Source organism: Crocodylus porosus, unplaced genomic scaffold (genome assembly GCF_001723895.1).
Source record: "Crocodylus porosus isolate Cpor-Errol unplaced genomic scaffold, CroPor_comp1, whole genome shotgun sequence".
NCBI lineage: Eukaryota > Metazoa > Chordata > Crocodylia > Crocodylidae > Crocodylus > Crocodylus porosus.
This window is the reverse complement of record NW_017728914.1, coordinates 28601103-28623991: the sequence shown is the minus strand read 5'-3', so window position 1 is coordinate 28623991 and position 22889 is coordinate 28601103. Positions and strand designations below refer to the sequence as shown.

Sequence of the window (22889 nt, the reverse complement as noted above, 5' to 3'; positions counted from 1 at the left end):
GGCGTGAATTATTAGGCTTCCAAATTCACTTACTGTAAACCAATTTGGGTTTTTTCCCTTTCGAGGCATGACTTCCTGGGTCCCTGGGTCTCATGAGATAGTGCTGCTGTGCTACTTTTTAAATCATTCATTCAAACGGAAAAAATTACTTACACAACAAAGCAAGGACTTACTGCATGGCCTAACATAAGCAAAGCCCTGTGGCTTCACACTAACGACAAATAACAAATGTGTGCAGTGCTGTTTATGAAGACAGAAAACTGCAGTTTCAACTTTAAATTAACGACCTCTGAAGAGAACGGGAGGGAGGACAAAAAGGCAAGCCCTCACACCAGGAAAAAACATATTTTAAGGACAGTAAAATTGTAGGACCTGGTAAGATTGTTCCTTTCAAACAGCTAAAATGCAGTCATCAACAGTGAAGAGTATTTGTCTCTTCCATCGAGACAAGGACACATTTTAAAGGTGAGTGCTACTTTCACTGAGGACACACCAGGGAATCCAATCCCGATCCCCGCTCTCCTCGCTGCAGCCATCGCATTAGTGACAGAGCTGGGAAACACCTGGGCCGATGACTGCGCTGTGCAGAAAGAGCACGCGCATACATCTGCTCTGCTTCCTGTTTTGGGTGATGCAAGCTGCTTCTGGACTTTAAAAGCAAAAACCTGAAAGAATCACCATGTGCTCTCTGTGGACGTGCGTCACTGCGTCCCAGTCCCAGGCACATTCATGTATGCCAGTGCAGAGCGAGTCTGAGGTGGGGGTAAACTGCTACCAATTCAGAGCTGGAGCACTTCTGTCTGCTCACTGGGCACCGGTGAAAACGACCGTATGCAAGCACTGGAAGCGGTGGGCTGGCGCAGTGGGACCGAAGTGTCCTGGGAGGGGCTCAGTTTGAGGAGAGAGGCCCTAACCTTCCATCTGATCCCTCTGGAGTGAAGATGCCGAAGTATCTTGCAGGCCAGGACGCTGAAACTCTGCAAGCCCCAGTGGACAGCTCAGCCATGCCTGCCCCAGTGATACCGGAAGCTGTGGTTTTTCCGCCTAGTGACCCCAGGCTAAATCCTGTTGCATGCGCACAACAACGGGCTGGCCTCCATGCCACAAGGGCAGTGAACACAAGGCTGGGTTAGTGGACGTGGTGGTCGTGGGCATATGGGCATGTCCTTGTCTAACCCAGTCCCTTGCAGAGGGACGTTTAGCCCCCCGTGCCTTTGTGCAGCCTCACTCTACGTGTATCAGGTATGCTCCCCAGCGGTCCAGGCACTCTGTGGGCCACGTCTGGGCAGGAAGATTTGGCTCAGAGAGCAAAGAAACAAAATGTTGGAAACAAAGCCGATTTGCACACATGTGAATTCTCAGAGTATCACTTCAGTCTGGCTTCAAACGGGCAGCTACAGCACAGGGAATGCCAAGCTATCACTTTTCACCTTGAAACAGCACCAAAACCAGTCGCCAGCCTGGGAGCAGGACGTTTAAGAGGCCAGACTGTGGTTAGCTATTCAGATGACTAAAAAAAAAACAAAAACGATTCCCCAGTTTTTTTCAAGGATTAAATCAATTCGACAGTCCCTTTTACAACTTCCCTTTTGATGTGTTCAGACTCCTCATTAAAGTTTCATTTCTTTCTGTATTTTCCTTGGGGAGGGGGAGGAGCGTGTACAAAAGTTTACTTCATAACTTTCAGCTGGCAGCTGCAGTAGCAGCTGCTGTCACCGAGGGACAAACTGTGCTCCAGACGGGGTTATTGACTTAACTGAAATTCCTCCACCATTTGAGGAGCAAAGCAAAATATTCTGCGTATGTTCTGCAAGCACCTTGTCCCATTTCTAACCCTCACCAAGCTCCAAAAAAGCATTGTTTTCAAAGAGGTTTTCCAAGATTAACCGTGCCCAGGGGTCTCCAGGGTAGCCGTACGGGAACCAAAGCTCATGCAACTTAAGTGGGAGAGGAACAAAAAGGAAGACAGTAAAGGAGATGGACACGCTGTTGGCAAATAACTCACCCGACACTGGCAGTCACACAGAGTATATAACAGGGTGTATGTCTTGGGGAACAATGGACATGGGAAACTTGGGTACACTCTGTAATCTCTGCAACATACCTGGCCCAAACCCAAATTCTTCATACAATTCACTTGGGGTTTTTTTCTGACCTGTATGTGTAGGTCAGGACACACTCCATGCCAGATACAGAGATGGTATCTGTTAGCTTCAGATTATTACTATTAATCATCTTGATTATGCCAGTGCCTAAGGACTAACTGAAAATGGAGCCCCACTGTGCTACTCGGTGTATTAACCCCGAGCAGCACGCAGTCCTTGCCCCAAAGAGCTTACAAACAACCAAAAAAATGAACATAGGCTGAGAAAAAGGGTAGCACACATGAGCAAGGTGATAAGAAACAAATGGTCCATGACTGCCCGTCTGTTGTTCACACATCTCATGCCCACCTTGGCCAACAGGAGACCATGGGCTGTTCTCTTTGAGATCTCGGGATCTCCCGAGGTCCCTTCCAGCCCTAATGTCTATGAAATCTGTGTTTACCCTACACTACACCAGTGCCCATTCAGCTTACCACCCTGAACAGGACACAAAACATCTATAGCTCATCCAGAAAGTAGATCTGTTAGGGACGATGTTCCAAGAAGAAGGATTGCTGGGAAGAGATGGGATCCACCTGGCGAAGGGAGGGAAGAGCATCTTCACGGACAGATTGCTAACCTAGTGAGGAGGGCTTTAAACTAGGCTCGCCAGGGGATGGAGACTAAAGCCCTGAGATAAGTGGGGAAGTGGGAGACCTGGAGGAAGAGCAAGAAAGAGGGGGCAACAGGGGAGGTGCTCTCATTCTTCCTGAGAAATCAGGGCAATCAGCTAGTTACTTCAGGTGTCTGCACACGAATGCAGGAGCCTGGGACACAAACAGGAAGAATTGCAAGTCCTTGCACAGTCATGGAGCTGTGACGTGATCGGAGTAACAGAGACGTGGTGGGAGCTCGCATGACTGGAGCACGGTCATGGGTGGGTACAAACTGTCGAGGAAGGACAGGCAGGAGGGAAGAGGAGGAGTTGTACTATATGTAAAAGAGCTGTACAATTGCTCAGAGCTTCAGTATGAAACTGGAGACAGGCCTGTTGACAGTCTCTGGGTTAGGGTCAGAGGAGAGAGCAACGAAGGTGATGTTGTGGTGGGGGTCTGCTATAGACCACCAGACCAGGAGGATGTGGTGGATGAGGCTTTCTTCAAACAGCTCATGGAAGTTTCCTGATCACAGGCTCTGGTTCTTATGGGGGACTTCAATCACCCTGACATCTGCTGGGAGGGCAACACAACAGTGCACTGACAATCCAGGAAGGTTTTGGAGAGTGTTGGGGACAACTTCCTGGTGCAAGTAATAGAGCAGCCAATTAGGGGCCATGCTCTTCAGGGAAGAATTGGTGGGAAATGTAGCAGTGGATGGCAGCAGTAACCATGAGACGATTGAGTTCAGGATCCTGTGGAAAGGAAGGATGGAAAGCAACAGAGTAAAAACCCTGGACTTCAGAAAAGCTGATTTTCACTTGCTCAGGGAACTCATGGGCAGGATCCCCAGGGAAGCCAGTCTGAGTGGGAGAGGAGTCCAGGACAGCTGACTGTACTTTAAAGAAACCTCACTGAGAGTGCAGGGACAAACCATCCCAACGCACAGGAAGAGTAGCAGGTACGGCAGAAGACCAGCTTGGCTTAGCAGGGGACTCTTCAGTAAATGATAGACATGCACTGATATATTGGTCCATATTGTATCACCACCAATAAAAGGAAAACTGACATCAGTGGCAATCAGCTTTTTTGGTTAATGTGCCCAATAACGTTGTTGATAAATACCAAGTGCATGCGTGCAGGGCCAGGAGCGCAGCCCAGCAGTTTGGAGAGCAGCATCCAGCCAGTAAGTCTGTGGGGAGGAAGGGTCATGGGGGACAGAAAGGGTGTGGGGGGGAAGATCAAGTCCCCTGTGGTAAGGAAGGGAGCAGGGCAGGGGCAGGGGCAGGCACTGCACAGCCGGGGTGTGGCAGGGCATGGGACACAGCTGTTCAGGGGGTGCAGGGGTGGAGTGGGTCCCTGCTGCTGCATGCATCACTGGGGGAGGCATGGGAGACATGTGCCCCTTGGATTTGTACGCAGGGTGAGGGTGGGGCTGCCTGTCGTAGGCTCAGGGCCAGGGTTTGCACCAGCCTCTTCCCAGCAGGGAAGCTGGACCGGGGCTGTGCTTAGGGTGGATGATGGCAGCACTAGGAGAGAGCGATATGGAAGGCACTTGGCAAATTTTGGGGTGGCTGTAGCCCAACCTGTAGCCCTCCCTCCCAGCATCACCGCTGCCTGCCCCACCCACCCCAAGAGCAGCCCTGGCCCAGCCCCACCACCAGGAAGAAGCCGGCGCAGCTCCCAGCCCCGAGCCCACAGAGGGCAGCCTGCTCTTGCCCCATGCACACATCTGGGGGTCACATGCCCCCCATGCCTCCACCAGGGGGGCACTCAGTGGTGGGACTGGCTCCCCGGTTAAGCTGTCCATGGCTCTGTCTCATGCTCCACCCCGGCTGAGCAGTGCCTACCCCTGTCCCTGCCTCACTCCCTCCCTCACCATGGGGGCCTTGATCTGCCCACCCCCGCTTCTTCTCCACACACTTACCAGCCAGATGCTGCTCTCCAAGCTGCTGGGCTGCATATGGGCTGTTGGATCGATATCAGCCAATATGGCTTGTTAATAATCAGCCATCACTATCAGCCAGAAAAATCTTTATTGGTGCACCTCTAGTAAACTACATCACAAAAACGAAGCTTACAAGAAGTGGAAACTTGGACAAACAATGAGGGAGGAGTATAAGAGTATTCCTTGGGCATGCAGGGATGAAGTAAGGAAGGCGAAAGAGCAACTGGAGTTGCAGCTAGCAAGGGAGGTGAAGGGTAACAAGAAGGGTTTCTGCAAGTATATCAGTAACAAGAAAAAGATCATGGAGAGTGAGAGTCCCTTACTGAATGGGGAAGGCAATCTAGTGACAGAGGATGAAAAAAAGGCTGAAGTGCCCAATGCCCTTTTCATCTCAATCTTCACAAGCAAGGTCAGCTCCCAGACTACTACACAGGGCAGCACAGTCTGGGGAGGAGGTGAGTAGCCCTCAGTAGTGAAAGAACAGGTTGGGGACTACTTTGAAAAGCTGGACACATACAAGTCCATGGGGCCAGATGGGATGCACCCAAGGGTGCTGAGGGAGTTGGTTGATAAGACTGCAGGGCTGCTGGCCATTATCTTTGAAAACTCATGGCAATCAGGAGAGGTCCCAGACGATAAGAAAAGGACAATCATAGTGTGCATATTTAAGAAAGGGGAAAAGAAGGATCCAGGAAACTACAGACCAGTCAACCTCACCTCAGTCCCTGGAAAAATCATGGAGAAGATCCTCAAGGAATCCATTTCTAAGCACTTGGAGAAGAAGGTGATCAGGAACAGCCAGCATGGATTCGCCAAGGAGGGGCAAATCATGCCTGACCAACCTGACTGCCTTCTATGATGGGGTGACTGGCTCTGTGGATGTGGGGAGACCCATGGATGTGGCATACCTCGATTTTAGCAAGGTTCTTGATACAGTCTCCCACAACATTCTCACAGGCAAGCTAAGGAAGTATGGGTTGGATGAATGCACTGTAAGGTGGACAGAAAACTGGCTGGAGCATCAGGCTCGGAGGGTAGTAATGAATGTTTGATGTCTAGTTGACTGTCAGTATCAAGTGGAGTGCCCCAGGGGTCACTCCTGTGACTGGTTTTGTTCAATATCTTCATCAGTGACCTGGTAGATGGCAGAGTGCAACCTCAGCAAGTCTACGTATGACACCAGCCTGGGGGGAGTAGTAGATATACTGGAGAGTAGGGCTAGGATTCAGAGTAACTTAGACAAATTGGAGGTTTGGCCCAACAGGAATCTCACAAGGTTCAACAAGGACAAATGCAAAGTCCTACACTTAGGGCAGAAGAATCCCATGCACTGGTACAAGCTGGGGGTTGACTGGCTGGGCAGCAGCTCTGCAGAAAAGGACCTGGGGGTTACAGTGGACAATAAGCTGAATATGAGCCAGCAGTATGCCCAAAAAGGCTAATGGCATATGTGGCTGCATTGGTAGGAGTGTTGCCAACAGGGCAAAGGAAGTGATTATTCCCTCTATTCAGCAGTGGTAAAATCTTATCTGGAGTTCTATTTTCAGTTTTGGGCCCACCATTACAGAAAGGATGTGGACAAACTGAAAAGGGTTCAGTAGAGGCCAACCAAGACGGTGAGGGGGCTGGGGGACATGACATAGGAGGAGAGGCTGATGGAACTGGTCTTATTTAATCTAGAGAAAAGACTGGGAGGAGATTTAATAGCAGCCTTCGGCTACCTGAAGGGAGGTTACAAAGAAGATGGGAGGATGGAGCTAGACTGTTCTCAGTGGTGGCAGGTGACAGAACAAGGAGCAGTGGGCTCAAGCTGCAGCAAGGGAAGTTTAGGTTAGATATTAGGAAGAACTTTCTCACTAGGAAGGTAGTAAAACACTGGAACAGGTTACCCAGAGAGGTGGTGGAATCTCCCTCCTTGGAAGTTTTTAAGTCCTGGCTAGATGAAGCCTTGGCTAGGATGATCCAGTTGGTGCTGGTCCTGCTTTGAGCAGCGGGTTGGACTAGATGACCTTCCAGCCCTAAGTTTCTATGATTCTGTGAAGGGAGAAACCAGCGACCCCAAAATTGAGATACAGTCTCACACTTGCACCCCAGGTAGGAGATAGGATCTCCTTTCCTGCAATTTCTTGATGATGCCATAAGGATTATGGAATCTGAGCACAAGGGTTACTCCATGGCTATAAAAAGGTCGCCTTGAATTTTAGTGCAGAGAGAGATGATGTTGCTACTCTTTTCCAAGTGCTCATCCGCTGTATGGACAAGAGCAGTATACTCAACCTCTCCCATCGGACCAGCTACTTAACTTTTATGGCTGCCTATATTTAAATATTTATTGATGTTATATTTATCTAGACTGATAGGCTTGTTTTATGTAGCTTTTGGTGACTGTCTGCCCACTTAATGGCCGCAGTTCCCCTTCATCCCCTCCAAATTCAGGCTTTCGTCTTGTATCTGCAATGCGTGAAAATGAAAATCCACTGCACAGACAGCAGGCTCACATCGTGAGGCCAAGTCTTATCACCACCACAGACTTCAGGAAGACTTAGGCAGAGATGCGATGTTTCTAGATGGGTCCTATATGCCCACAAGTCACTCACCAAATTAAGGTCTGTGTGGAGTCTTATGTTTATTTTACCCTGCCCAAACCCAAAGACCTTTTTGAAATGCCATTACCATGAGCACATAGAGTGCTGGCATCCCTGACAGTGCCTTGCTCCCTCATTTAAGGCAGGCATTATTACTGTGCCTTTGAAGGACTTTTTCTTCCTGGAAAATCAGGTGCCTCTTTTCATACGCCCTGGGAGTGGGGCGGAGTTGTAAGCCTGAGTTCACATGCATCCCTAAGCTCTATGTTAGCACCTCGGTCTTCTGTCAACACATTCCCCAGCCACACTGAGGGGGGTTTTTTAAGCAGTAAATCCAATGTGAATGCTGCAACACTGGCTCACGTATCATAAAATCTATCACCCATCACAGACACAATTTCTACGCTAATCTGAGCTAAGGCACTTGTGCACACGGTCACTGGTGTACTGTTAAATTTGTGCTGCTTCAAGCATGCTCTTCCCAGAACATCATGGCCAGTCTGGACATCGCTACAAGACAAGATATTTATCTGCCCAGAAAGATACAACATATCTTACATTTTACTGGACCACTAGAGGATTCTGTCCTTTGCTTCTCCCCTCTTGTATACTGCCATCTAGTCTTGGGAGCCCTTTCAGCAACACAGCCTGCAGCTGTAGCTGGACTCTACTTGGGTCTGCTGCTTCTATCTGCCCCCTCCCCTAAGCCCTTTTTACCAGCCTGGTACTCAGTTCCACCTAACATGCATTCCCAGCCTGCCTGCTTTATTTACTCTGCATTACAGTTTAGACAGCCATATAAACCCAAATTATTTTGGAAGCCCCTCAAATAAACAGACGGGCAAAGCAATGCCAAGCAATTAAGTAGACCATCCAAGGACAGGAAAAAGAGACAGCATGTATCTAGCAATGCAAACAGTAATATGCTCACTTACCTAACCACTGGTTCAGGTATTGCCTCTGCACTTGCTGGCACCTGGACTCCTTTCTCCCACTCTTGTCTCCAGGGATCAGCAAGTATATAGTACTCATCTGGGCTCAGCTGGTATGAATCGGGGATCTTCATCGCTGTTATCAGATCAGTACGAAAAACCTGTACCAAAAAGCAAGGGTTTTTAAGTCTGTACTTAAAAGGCTTACCAGAGATGAGACATTAGCCTTACCGTAGGAAGCTAGTACTCAGGTTTCTCCTGCCTTCAGGGATTTCTCCTGCCAAGCATGAGAAAATGGAAGGACCTATTTGGAGCACGGGAGCAGTGAAAGCACAGAATAGGTAAATTCCTTTCACAGGCTAGGATACATCTTCAGTCCTTCTGTTTTTCATCAAGCCAGTCTATCTCAGAGACCTACTTCCAATCTGCCACAGCTCTCCTGAAAAGGGAGGATCCCTGGTAGTACAATGCTTTCAAGCTATTTTGCTCTTATCCCCTTAGGACAGGGTGCATGAGAACTTCTCCCCGTGAACAAGAGTTCTCCTTGGCATAGCTCAGCTCCCCCTACCTGCTGCAGAGGTGCTCTGAGGGCGGCTCTTGAAGTGGCTGCTCATCAGACTGGACTAAAGTCTAAATAGAGTGTCTATTTACTTTCTGATTCTTTTTTTTTTTTTTTTTACTTTCCTGTTCTTCACTCTTGCCTTGGGGAGATGGCCTGGCAGACTGCAACCGTGTTGTTATTATCTGTCTAAAGACACGGAGACATGGCCGCTGGAGAGAATTCTGGGCTTCCCAGTGGGGAGCCTGGAGGTCCCTGGGCAGGTGGAGACCCTGAAGTGGGATAGCACGGATGGATCTGGCTTATTGTTATTACTATGCTAACAACCCGAGGAGACAACAGGGCCCAAACCACAGACTGCTCTCAGCGGTGCCCGCACGAGAGTGCACTTTATCACTCCGAGACTGGGGTGGCCAAGAGCTAGGCCTGAACAGAACCAGAACCTCAACCCTTGGTAACCAGCACCTCTGTCCAGTGACTAAGAAATCTCCAGGTTTGAACTATCCTGTTTTCCAATCCTGTCATTCAACGAAGACACTATTTGCCATCTGTTAAATTACAAGTCAAAAAGCCAGGTAGTACAAATCTTTATGAATGCAGTGGCCTAGATGCTCACCTTACTTACACCAGTGTATGTTAAAGGTAACTCCGCTAAACATCAGTGTAAACCAGAGGCATGTACAATTGTAACTGCATATTTCAATACAGCTTGGGACAGAAAAAAACTCATCTTAAAGAAGGGTGAAATAAAGTGTGTGCTATCCTCCCCGAGCTGATCAATGGCCTTAACAGATCTACATGAACATCCACTTTGTACTCAACAGAAAATACGATTCCTTTTCTGTTGCATTCACTTTCTTCAGATGACTCCTTTCTTCCTGAATGGCTGATACAGATAAGGCAGTTGTGAATATAAAGCCACCTGATTCCCATGCATGCTTTAGTTTATGCTATCTGCTACAAATGCAAGCAAATCAGCAAAAAACCTTCTATGATCTGCCTTTGCAAACTATTCCATTCAGGTCACAGCATAATAACATACACAGCATGCTAGGGTGTTTTCAGTGAAACTCATCATTGTTAAAGCATAGTCTGAGCTACCAGTGCAAACAGAGGCACTTAAAAACAGCTAGATTATCTGATGCTGACCTTGTCCCACTTTTAGAACAAAATCTAGCGCTTGACTTTTCAACCCAGCAATGCAAGGACATGCCCAAAGATCACACATTCAGTATTTTAAAGGACAACTCCAGTTCTTAGTTATAAGACTTAACAAGCAAATTCAGTATTTTCTAAGAGCCAGAACAGCTGGTCCCAAAGTGCAAGCATGAGGGTGAGGGGTAAAGAACCATTTCTGCCTGACTGCAATTCTAATCCAGCAATATCTGGAAGAAAAGCCACCTCCGAAGGCATGCGTGGAAAGGCAAGGAGGGAGGACTTTCTTTTCCTAGCTATGGCAATCATTGCCCCCCGCTTACTGCAAATAATAAAAAACCAACACTGAACAACTGCCTCCAAACCCCTAAGGCCCCTGGTCCTTCTCGCTGCTCCTCCTTTGTTTCAACATTTCCACCTGAAGTAACAATAAGAAACACTTTTATTATATTTTGGAGTAACCATTGTCAGTTTTTTGTCCAGATCATGAAAAAATACTGAGAAAAGCAAGCCCACAGATAAAGCACAGGATCCAAGTCTGTTCTCGGCTGCACCACAGGAAAGCCACACCAACGCCAGTGGGCTAAGCGGAGGGCGTTCTGAATTTCCAGTGGTGCAGTCCAGAGCAGCACCTGCCCCGCACAGCATCTGAGCCAGCAAGTGACTCACAAATGCTCTGCGGTGCCGTTCTTCTGAGTGCCAAAGGAAGAGGTGAGATGGGCCAGCTAGGACTGTGGTGTAAATCAATGTAGGCTGAACTGAGCTATCCTCATTTACACTGGCTACAGAACTTGCCAACTGTTTTCGGGTATCTCTGGTAGTGAAAATTCAGCTCTGCTCTGGATGTGAGAGTTGAGAATTTGGCCAAGAACAATTTTTCTGTTTATGCACGTGCCACAAGTAAACCTTCCCAACTCTGCTCCGCTGGAACGGCCGGTCTGAATCGCTGGTGGCTACTGGGTGCCTACGATGTTTAGAACAATACCTGGTACCTTTCTGCGGGCTCTCTAACAATCTGCAAGGAAATGCAAAGGAATTACTAGGTTACAAAGCTCTTTCACACTTTAATTTTGTCTCCTTCCCAAAAGGATAGATATTGTTTACAGTCCTGGAAGGAAAAAAAAGTAAGCTTGCTTAGTGAACAGGAAAAAAACCAAACTAAATGGTGCTGTACATGCCTGTCTACATGTCCAGAGCCTGAAGCCCAACACACGCTGATTCTCACTGACCCATTAAACTGCACCTCCAAGATCTATGCCAAGCCTCTCTGCGAATCCTCAGCCCCTTGGATAGTGATTTTACTCATCCTCCCTTACTGTTTTGCTTCTGGTCCTACAGAGTCTCTTCCCTGATGTACACTACGGGGAAAAAATAATTCCAAAAAAATCCATCATAGTAAATAAGGTTTTTCTTCCAGGGGATTGCCTGACAGCAATGATTTGAGCGATCCTGTCTCTTGGAGAATAAAGAACCATTTGTAAATGAAAATGGATGATTTCTCCTTCTCTCCGCCATCTGTTATTATCTGAAATAATAACCTACAATACCAGCAATAATACCCAGACGCCATCTAGGTCTAATCAGGCTGTCTCTGGCTACTTCTGTGTAACAATCTGCGGAGCTGGGATGGATCAGGTGTTTCCTTCAGATGCTGTTTAATCAGTTTTGAGTGTTTATTCTCAAACTGACTACTGCTTGGCGTGAACTGTAATAAATGATTCAAAGATGGCTTCACAGTTTCAATATAAAGATAAAATGCTCTGGAGGGTCTTTTAGAAACCAAATCAGCTCCTATAGATGAAACTACACATTAACCCCTAACTGAGACCCGGTATTTAGGTCAGTTCATTTAATCCTCAGAGCCTCAGTTGATAACCCAATTAGAGCTAAGTACAAATACATAAACCATTTTCCTATACCAGTATTTCTTAGCGGAGCAGCCCCTTCTTCTTGATGCATTTGTTTGGAAACACTTTTGACCACATCTATGTACAACTAAATTGAACTGCCCAGACATGGTCTCAATGCATCTTCCAATAAAAACATAATTAATAGTCTAGCTACTACAGTCAAAGCCAGGCTAGGTTTGAAAAAGGTCAAGTTCCTTGAAGTCTCTATGTGCCAATATAATTTAATTGTTAAGAATACCACAGTAACATTTTATTATACTGCCAGTGTGAAAAATTAAAATAAGATTAAGAAAAATGCTAATTAAACATGAGAAGAAACAGGCAAGATGTTGCAGTCCTTGCAGTTTTGCATATGTGAATATCAAGTAATAACAAGCTAATAAAAAAATGAATAAAGCCAATGCTGTTCTAGAGCATTTGCTGAAACATAATGTACATGTATGCCCTTTTACTGATAGATCTGCATTCCCCAACGTCATCATTCAGTTTAAAGGCTGTTTCAGTTACTCACTGTCACCAAATGACTATCTCCAAAGGATACAAAGCAAACAAAATTCAGCATCAATGCAAACCTTTTACCTTGCACTGGAAGAGCCTCCACCAGCTGGCTAGCCTGTTAAGTACTACATGTAATTCTGTTTTGGTGGCTGTGACAATCTGTCCTCTCTGGACTGTATGCATTTTAATGATAGCACGCGAGATTCATTTAAAATCTTGATATCCCTCTACTTGCCAATTCAGTGCGGCACAAATAAAACAGCATTTCTAGAGCCACCTTGATAGCCAATATTTTCCATAAGCGTCAACTCACTGTAGGGTCTTTCAGCCCTGACGTGCTCAGCCTAAGATATCTAGGGATTTATTTTCAGAGGTGCTGAGAACCCCCAGTTCCAACCAACGAGAGAGGAAGCTGCAAAAGCTTGGCACTTCCAAGGTGTCTGGAATTGGACACAAACACTATGGCACCCGAAACGTGCAGGACACTTGAAAATTTACGCCAGGACCTCCCTGTTTCCTCTTCTCTCATGTGGAGATGGCAACAATTCCCCAAGGCACAGGAAGAGGAGGGCGCATCTACAAGTGCGTATTAATGATGTTCATTGTTCCCATGTGCACTGTCTCAACGTGTGCCTGGGATCAAGCATGTTCAGCTACATTGGAGCAGCCCTGGCTGGCAGCAGGACCCGGCTCAACTTGATGTGGAGGGGCTGGCTGGGGCACAAGGGTGCTTCAGTGAGGTGCTAGCTCAGGGGCAGGCCATTATTTTGGGCAAAGGGCCGCTTACTGAGTTTTGGCAAGCCATTGAGGGCCGCATGACAGGCAACTCCAGGCAGATAAATATTAATTTTCTAAATTTGTTAGGGGCCCCGTGGGCCGGATACAATGGCCTGCCAGGCCACATCTGGCCCCCAGCCCGCATCTTGCCCACCCCCGTGCTAGCTGGCAGGCAGCCCCTGCACTGAAATATCCCCGTGCCCCAGCCAGCTGGGTCAGTGTCTACACGTGTTGCAGCACACACACAAAAAACTCTGTAGCAGGACAATACCTACATTTACAAAGATGAACCTGCTGCAAAGCTTTCTAGTTTCCTGCGGCCTCCTGTACAGATGCAGAAACGTTTACTGCGCAGCTAATTAGGCAGCTCTGCAGTACATCTCATGCACCCGAGGTGTCAGAAAACTTCATTCATAATTACAGGAACGTTTCCCTGTGCGTGAACTCCAAACACCGTGCCCATTTACATCTGATTGTAAGGACTTAAGTGTGTCTTATAGGCTTGTGCTGGCCCTCAGCGGCTGTATCCTTTGCCAGCCTCAGGTGAAGCACCAAGTGCATTTTATTCTGAGCAGCACAGCAGCTAAGACTGACACTCCTAAGCTCCTCTCTGAAACAGCTGCTAAGCCTGCATGAAGTACCAGACCCCGGGATGCCGCCTGCCTCTGAGATGGCTGCAGACTCTCTGAAGTATGCCTTCAGCTACTTGACCTTGTTGGCTTCCAAGTGCCCTCAGCTTCCCCCTGGGTGCTTCACTATCCACCCAAGCCAATTACCTGATGGTGATACCGACTTCAAAGCCGCGGCTGAATAAATCATCAGAAACATGACGTCACCCGCTCGTGATATGTAAATCACGAGACTTCTTTGAGGAATTTCCTGGCTCGGGAGTCAAAAGCTGGCACTGCCGACAAGGCCTGGTGGAGAAGTAACACAGCTCCTGCAGAAACCCAAGGAGAGTGTTTTCTTCCCCCTAGTTCATTGTTTACTGCAGTATGATTGTGCAATTATACTAACCTGTCAGGAGAGCACGACTACAAGGAAACTGGCTTCAAGAACATTTGCAGTATCAGGCTTTTTGTTTTCTCTTGGGAAATGGCCCCTATATTTTTTGATTGGAACCGACAAGTTCAGCATTTTGGGGGGCGCTCACCAAGAGTCAGGTCTGGAGAGGGAAGACGAGTTTGCCATGGCGAATGCACGCTAGGATTCTCACTTCAACGATGGAGACAGCTGTCCGTTAGGTACTGTACCAACTCATTTCACATAAGCCATCGAACAGGCATTTGATCGTATTTCTGAGCAACCCCAGTCTGACCTTGATTTGAACAGGTGACCCAGAAGCAAAAGGTTCCAGATGCTCCAAAGAGCTCAGCCTTGCAAAGGACCAGATGCTTCTGCGCACATTTATCTCTGCCAACAGTAGCCGGGAGGACCAAAAGGTGCATACTTAGCACCGGAAGTGACAACAGGCCCACCTGCGCTGTGCTGATCGCTGGCCTGTTAGCACGACTAAAACACCTGGTAGAGTGGGTTAAGAGGAACAATATTTGTGTTTAAATAATAAAGGCCCTTTAAAAAAAAAAAAGAAAGAAAGCATTTTACAGATATCTTCATCCATTTTCATTTGGCGAACAAACCAGTCAAAGTATGATCACAGCAAATGAAGGCTCACATAGTAACCACACAGACGTCAGAGGGGCTAGGCCTTATTTGCTTGTGTAAGTGACAGCAGATTGTGACACCCAGCAGTGACCTAGTTCGGGTGGTTGTCTGGGCTCCTCCACCACTGCTTCAGAAAACTAAAGCTCCTTCTCCTCCTCCCTGCAAAGAGGACACTAACAACAATGGAGCCTTTGTACGAGAAGGATACTCAGAATCCTAACTGAGGTCTAATCCTTAAATCAGTTGACTGGGAACCAGCTATAATAAGAGAGGCAGACAAAGAAGACTTAAGCCAAATGAAGAGCTGGCCCATTATCTTCATTTTACAGGTAAAGATGCAAAGGCACAAGGACCTGCAGTGGCTTTCCCCAAATTATGCAAGTCCGTAACAGAACTGAAAACAGAATCATAGAAAATTAGGGTTGGAAGGGAGGTCATCTAATCCAAAGTCCTGCTGAAAGCAGGACCGTCCCCAACTAGATCATCCCAGCCAAGGCTTTGTCTAGATGGGTCTTAAAACCTATCAGGATGGAGATCCCATGCTGCTGTAGTGCTTTACTACTCCTCCTAGTGAAAAGGTTGCAAGCCTAAACTTCCCTTGCTGCAAATTGAGACCATTGTTCCTTGTTCTGTCAGCGTCCACCGATCTCCTGACCCCCAGTCCTGTGCCTTATCTGATGGCTAAGCCAGCAAGACAAAATCAGCTAACCACCACTCTTCATTGTCTCCGTAACTCATGCTGATGTTTAGGAGCTGCAAGGGCTTTGGAGCCCACACAGCGAGTCAACAAGGGAACTTTCCCTGGTATGGGGAGTGTCACCCACTGGTAATAGGAAGTTTTGAGAAAATAAAGTAGGATCAATTTATATGTATGAAGTTGTTACCGTTGTCACATCTCGGCACCCATTATATGCACAACCCCAAAAGCAAACTTTCATTCACAGGCCAAATGTCACAGCAAAGTCAGACTACAAAGGTGCACTTCATGGGTTCCCTGGCCAGTAGGAAGCTGTCTGCAGACAGCGAGTCTGAATGGAAAAGTCCTGCTAATTGAGGGCCAGTGCAGCTTTGCCCCAACCACCTTCCCTCTTCCCTGCTCTCTATCTGTAGGAAGATCCTTGTGGCATAAAGACACCAGAGCAGCTGTAACAAGCACTCGCAATCAATTGCCCTTCTTGAGGCAGAAGGGGGGCTCATTGCATCTTGAGGTCTTGAGGTTCGTATGGACAGGATTGTGCTTATGTCAGAGGTCAGCTCCTCACCACAGACTACGATAAATGCATTTTCTTTGCTGACAGATATTACCTGGGGTCATGTATTTAATTCTTTCTAAGTCCACATGGATGTCTGATGGGGTCACAACTTTTCCCTGTGTACATGCTCCAGCAGACCCTGCTATCATTTCCACTGAAAGCCTGTGCTGTATTGCCTACAGGACTTTGAATGCCAGGCTGAGTACAGTATGGGCAGCTTTACAAATGGTTCACAACCTCCTTAGGGGCTGAAGTGAAGAATATCGTGCTGTGAATGCAATGCAAGACCTCCCTTGAGGCTGCAGAGCACCCCCGCTCCATCCCCTGCAATCCTTAAGATTGAAAATGGGGGCCAGTATCAGCACTCTGTATATTTTTTCACCGCGGACTGCACAGAGCACAAGCCTGCTTTTTTCCCTGCACCAAATCTTCCCCCAAACTTGTCCCTTCTGGCTTCTCAGCTCACATTAGGATAGAAGCTTAGTTCTAATTTTGAGCCAAATAAGTATGATTATATCTATTTCCCCGAAGGTGATAAGGCACAGTGCAGGCTGGATTTGCAATATTACTGCTTCACTTATTTAGCCCTTCTTCGAAAACAGATAAGCCTCCACATTCAAAGGCAGCAAGTGTGCCAGCACTCTATCATGATGATGCCTCTGTCTTTTCATGAAGAACTGGAAATGCTCAAATTATTAACTATCAAAGCAGAACACTTTAGAAATGATAGAACGCCACAGAAATTCTAAAGGAAAGCAGATCAGTTGTCTGGAAATCTACCAACAGCTAATATGCTCAAATTGTAATCTAAAATGTCTTTTTGTTTTGAATTGTCTGGGATTACGGTTGGGGAAAGACTCAATTATTCTACTCAAACTCTTCTGAATTATTTATGAAAACTAAATAAAGGATAAATTGGGCACTGATGAACTGAAGACCTGGTGGTGGAAGGAAACTTGTGTACTAGAAAACAAGCAATTTTCTCTCAATAGGACTGTTTACTATTTCTTCCCTTCTGCAGAAATTGACAAATTGTCTTTAAAGGTCTGCTGCTTAGCAACATGGGTCCACCGATCTGCTTGGAAGATGTTAATTGCTTCTTCAAACAAAATGAACAACTGTTTAAAGGGCTACAACTCTAATTTAATAACCAATGTGAGCCATTAGGCAAAATATGGCGACTCTGACTGCAGCATGGTGACTCCATTAATGCACAGGCTGCAGTAGTTCTCTCCCACTAGTCGTGCAGGGGGTAGTACAATTAGGACCTCAGTCTTGAATAACCCTATTTGCCCTACAAGAGGACAAGACCCAGGGAGCTGTATTCTCAAAGATGTTTAGGTGCACCTAACAGCAGATGAGCACCCAAGTGGGTGTCCAAGTACTCCCTCATTGGTATTATTGGGTATGAGGCACTAAGCCTACTTAGGTGCTTCAGAGCAAGAATCAGCGCCAAGTGGACCATTCTTGGTGCCCCTATGCTCTATAGCTCAAAGTCTGGCCTCACTCCCATGTCCTTTGTGAGGCTGGAGAGGGAGGGGAAACAACCTTGCCACACCCTACTGTGCCGTGAACAAATGGGGAAAGTCCTGGCCAAACTGCAAACTCCCCCTGGTAGTCTGTCCCTGGAGATTCAATGCAGCGCATGATGGAGATACCCCTGCTCTTCATAGCTCAACCCAGCTACTACCTTGTGACTAAACTAAAAAGAAAAGAGCCCCACGTCCCAACTCTGCTAGGGCAGTGCTTGTAGACCCACACCACTTTTTGTTCTCAAAAAGCAGCTGTGCCAAAGGATGTGTGGTGTCACAGGCTCCGCAACATCTGCATGTTGGGGCTGTGCTACAGACTGTTGGCATTGCTCCTGTGGGCAGACATCTGTCTTTTTCCCATTGGCACTTACTTTTCCTGACTTATTGGTTCTGCCTAGACACTTGCTTTAACGTGATAAATATTATCATTAAACATCAGGCCAATGAGAATGTATGGCACTTCTACTGCACTGCAATCCTAAGAGGCACAGAAGCATCAAACCACCATGTGCTTTCAAAACGCCATTTGCACTGCTCTTATGAGAGTCACAAAGTCACAGAAAAGTAGGGCTGGCAGGGACCATCGGAGGTCATATAGTCCAGGGGTCACTAGATTCACTGCCTAGGTGGGAAAAGTGGCCCATGATGTTTCAGAAGATCTGAATGATACACATGGAATCAAAGGGAAGGAGAGGCGTGTGTGTCAAGCACAGGCATTAGAAAAAACACAGCAGCAAAACTGGCACTCTGTTGTGTCATGTGTGCACTCAAGGAACATGACTCTAATGGGGTGCAAAGGAAAACACCAAGAAATAGCAACAAATGGACCGAGTGCTGTAAATCCAAGCAGATGCCATTCACCACCACCCCCATGCAAATGACAGCCTCAGGCCAGTGCCTTGCTTAATTTTCACCTGAGAATATCAAAGCTAAGTGACAATGATCCTGATGTTCACTCTTTCACAAGGCGTGATCTTCACCCACTGAAAAAGTCCTTCCAACCAGGATTCCTATTCCATCCTTTCTGTACTCAACCTCCTGGCTTGTTGCAAACTGGCTTGTGGCAGATTTGAAAGGTGCAGGAGAGAGCTGAGATTTCAAACCTATGTGCACCACACCTTTCTTGGCAACCTTTGTAAAAAGGCCAATGACTAAATGGGCTTGGAGGCCTGAGCTCTCATGAGGTGGCCCACCCCCTCCAGATCAGGGCTGGAGCATGGTGCAGGAGGGCAATGGAGGAGAACTGTTGCTGCTGGTGCCCAGGCAGTCCCTGTTCAGCAGACTTAGTCACCAGAGCTGTCCAGAAGCTTTACCAGCACTAAATGCATTAATTAGGAGATATAAATGAGGAAAGCATGAGTCACAGGGTCACACTATTCTATCCTTCTCTCCCCCAGAAAAAGGGAAACTCCACCAGCGCTGGGCACAGTCCCCAGATCACTTTATTCTCACCTCAAGCGCCGCACAAGTGTTTGTCATTATTTTATCCCTTTTAAACAGATAAAATTCACTCACAAAACAGGGCTTCAGTGAGACTTAGTTGATGCATATAACCCAGTTATCAGTGGTGCAGGGGTCTCTTCTGTGCACAATCCGAAGGAAATGAAGATTGCATTAGCCCATCTAGATGGTGTTAGTTAAGCTGTAGAAGCTCATGTTGCTAGTTTTGCACATCTCTAGTTCAATGTTGGTGTGTCAGCCAAGAAGGCGCTGTCTCACAACTTTGCCTTGTACAGGCCCTCTGAATGGGATGACTGTCAAAGACCTTCAATAAATCCCATTAGCCAACTGGACTTTCCCCCCATGCAGTTTCAATCCACCCTCCTCATCCTACCACAGCACAAAATTTCCCTTGTCCTCTTTGTCACATTTTCAGCAAGGCGCAAGTTTCATAACCTACAATCTGCACTCTGATTCGAGTCCTTCTTCAGGTGGTTATAGATTGCGTAAGAAGTGCCATTTACTGGATCAGACCATAGGTCCATCTTGCCCAGAAGCCTGTGTCACACAGGGACAGAGAATGGAAAGAACCAAAAGGGAGAGTACAGAGTATGACCAGGGTTTTTTTCCAATATTCGCCCACAGGAGACCCCAGGATTTAAGGTCTAGCAATTCCAATTCAGAGGCTGTATCCCTAAATCAAGCGGTACGCTGATATATCAGTCCATATTGTATCAGCACCACACCAATAAAAGGAAAATTGACATTATTGGCAATCAGCTTTTTTTGGTCGATGTGGCCAATAATGTCTCCAATAAATGCTGTGTGCACGTGTGCAGCCACAGCATGCACGCAGCCAGGGGTGCAGCCCAGCAGCTTGGAGAACAGCATCTGGCCAGTAAGTCTGTGGGGGGGAAGGAGTGTTGGGGAAGAAAGGGGCATGGGGGTGCAAATCAAGGCCCCGCATGGTGAAGGAAGGAGTGGGGCTGGGGCTGGGACAGGCTCTGCTCAGCCAGGGTAGGAGACAAGAGCCATGCGTGGCTGGTCTGAAGGGTACAAGGGAGGGGAGACGGGTAGCTCCCACCACTGTGTGCACCCCCGGGGGAGGCATGGGGGGCACGTGCCCCCTGGATTTGTGTGCAGGGCGAGGGCAGGCTGCTCACTGTGGGTTAGGGCTGAAAGCTACGACAGCCTTTTCCCAGTGGGGGAGCTAGACTGGGCTGCACTTGAGGCGGGCTGTGGGGTGGCTATAGGGAATTATGGGGTGGCTGTAGCCCACCCTGTAGCCCCACTCCCAGCACCGCTGCCACCTGCCCCACCCCAAACGCAGCCCCAGTCCAGGCTCCCTACCAAAAAGACGCTGGCGCAGCCCCCTGGTCCCAGCCCACAGCAGGCAGCCTGCCCTTGCCCTATGCACAGATCTGGGGGCACATGGCCCTGCAAGCTTCCCCCAGTGGTATGCAGAAGCTCCCCACCCCCTGGCATGAGCCATGCCCCTCTGCCATGGCTGGGCAGTGCCTGCCCCTGCCCCACTCCCTCCTTCACTGTAGGGGCCTCAGTCTGTCCCCCCATACCCCTTTTTTCCCCCACACCCCTTCCCCCCCACAGACTTACTGGCTGGACACTGCTCTCCAAGCTGCCAGGCTGCATATTGGCAATCAGATCAGTATCGGGCAATATGGCCAGTTAATAATCAGCCACTGGTATTGGCCAAAAAATCTTTATTGGTGCATCCCTATCCAATACCCATGCTCAATAGCTACTGATGTTTCTATGCTCCAAGAATTCGTCCAAACCCTTTTTAAATCTGGCTAAACTGCCCGCTCCACAACATCTGGGGACAATGAGTTGCACATATTAATTACACACTGTGTGAAAAATAACTTTTTAGTTTTAAACTTACTACCTACTAGTTTCATTTTGAGTTGACTAGTTCTTGTATTGTGAGACAGTAAATAATAAATTCCTATTTACTTTCTCTTCGCCATTCAGTATTTTATAAACCCTTATCATGTCCCCCCTCATCCATCTCTTTTCTAAACTGAATAGGCCTAGCCTCTTTAGTCTTTCCTCATATGGAAGCCCCTCTATACCACTAATTCTCCCTGCTGCTCTTCTTGATACATTCTCTAGGTCTTCTATGGCCTTTACCAGGTTTGAGGACCAGAATTTGCCTACCACTCGGCACAAAAATTTTATAAAGCTTATAATTTATCCATCTTCCATCTTAGACGCACCTAATAATGAAAAATGAACCATTCACATTTTAACTCCATTTACTCAAGTGTGAGACATATTTCAGCAAAGCAGCAAAAGCAAAGCTAAAAGGGAACAGAATGGTCTGTTGCTTAAACATGATCCACATTTCAAAACAACTTCCCTGTAGCTTATGAGTCTATCCCCAGCACAGGTAGTGGGGGAAACAGAGCGGCATACTGATCTATCCTTAGTCAGACGACTGCCTTTGTGGATGCTCTTCTAACTACTCCAGTGCTGGATTTAAGAAAAGACAAAAGAATTAGTAAATCCCCAAATATCTCTCCCTTTCATGCCTCTTGATTTCTGAACTGGAGAAAACAAAAATGAGGAGTCTCCATGCTTGTGAAATTTCAAACCACAGAGGAAGAACAGGCTGCTCAGAAGAGAAAAGCATACACTCAAAAAAGGCCCAAGCTCCATTTCAAATAGTGTTTGCTCGCTCCAGGGTCTGGAGGGGCTTCCAGAGCAACAGATGACGAGTATCTCACAGTAGGGCGAGGGGAGGGAATGGAAAAATAAAAGTATCCTTAAAATGGTACCACAGGAAAGAAAAAGGTAAATCTGGTAGCAGTCTGCAAAGGATACTTCCCTTTTAACTCCTTCCTGGCAGGCCTGTGCAGTAGCAGGACATGGTGGCACCATTCCTCAACCGTCCCCATGCTGAGTATTTTCAGCTCAGTGATGATGCCCTGCCAGGTGTCAGACAGTACTTGGAGGGGCATTTTGCCTAACGCAACAAAACGTTAGGAAACAGCCAAGGAGTTGAACGGCACCTGATGGCTTCCAATTGGTTTCTTTCCTCCTGTCAAATCTTCCTGCAACTGAGAATATCTTGCTATGCTGCTTCTAGAGCAGGATCCCACTTAACAACCCGGAGCACCTGCCCCACATCTCTGCTTGTCGTGCTCTGTTTCATCACAAGCACTACTTTTCTTATAGCCTGCTTGTCTGGACTGGAATCAGGACAGACAGGGATCTGCGGAGACCATTCACTAAAAGGCATCTCTACGTTTCCTCCGAGCAACTAACACACCCTTTTTAGTGCCTAAAAGTGCAGGGTTCTAGCTACCTCAAGGCATAATTCATGGATTATGGAACCTCTCAGTTCTAAGACACCGGTTCAGATCTAGTCTGACATCTATAATAACCAGAAGCCATCTGTACGTGACAGCTCCTGTGTGTACAACAACCACATCTACAAAAGCACTTGTGCCCTACGGAAAATCTCAGGCCAGTGACGAGAAGGACCATGGAGATTAAGGTTTCTGTCACCTCTAGAAGTGGCTCCTTTGGGTTCGGACTGAGAAAGCCCAAACTGCTCCCGTTTGCTCAGTCTCCAGGTGCTGTCAGTGCAGCCGCTTTCACGGACACGCAGAGAAAATTGTGACAGTTCTTTGCAGGAGGAACCTGCTACTTGGGTGCTTCACATCTTTGGGTCCTATTTATTTTTCATCTTGGCTGATTAAAATGCTATTGCCAGCAGATCGCAGTCCGAGCAATAGCACCTTCCCTTATCCAGTAACTCAATACATGCCTCTGATTTAGTGGCAGCCGCTCCCCTGCCATCAGAGCAGCTTGATAAACCAGGTACCAGCACTGTCTACTAGTCCCTGAACTAAAAGAGAACGCTGGAGGG

The 22889-nt window shown here is 47.3% G+C and overlaps 1 protein-coding gene across 5 annotated transcripts in view; it reads right to left on the bottom strand.

Annotated features, from left to right (window-relative positions):
• JADE2 (jade family PHD finger 2) overlaps window positions 1-22889 on the bottom strand; it is a 145518-nt gene that overhangs the window by 95817 nt on the left and 26812 nt on the right. For all 5 annotated transcript variants that reach the window (XM_019535093.1, XM_019535088.1, XM_019535091.1 and 2 more), the window contains exon 4: window positions 8209-8366. In XM_019535093.1, the coding sequence (XP_019390638.1) occupies window positions 8209-8366 (158 nt within the window). The remainder of the gene's footprint in view (window positions 1-8208; window positions 8367-22889) is intronic.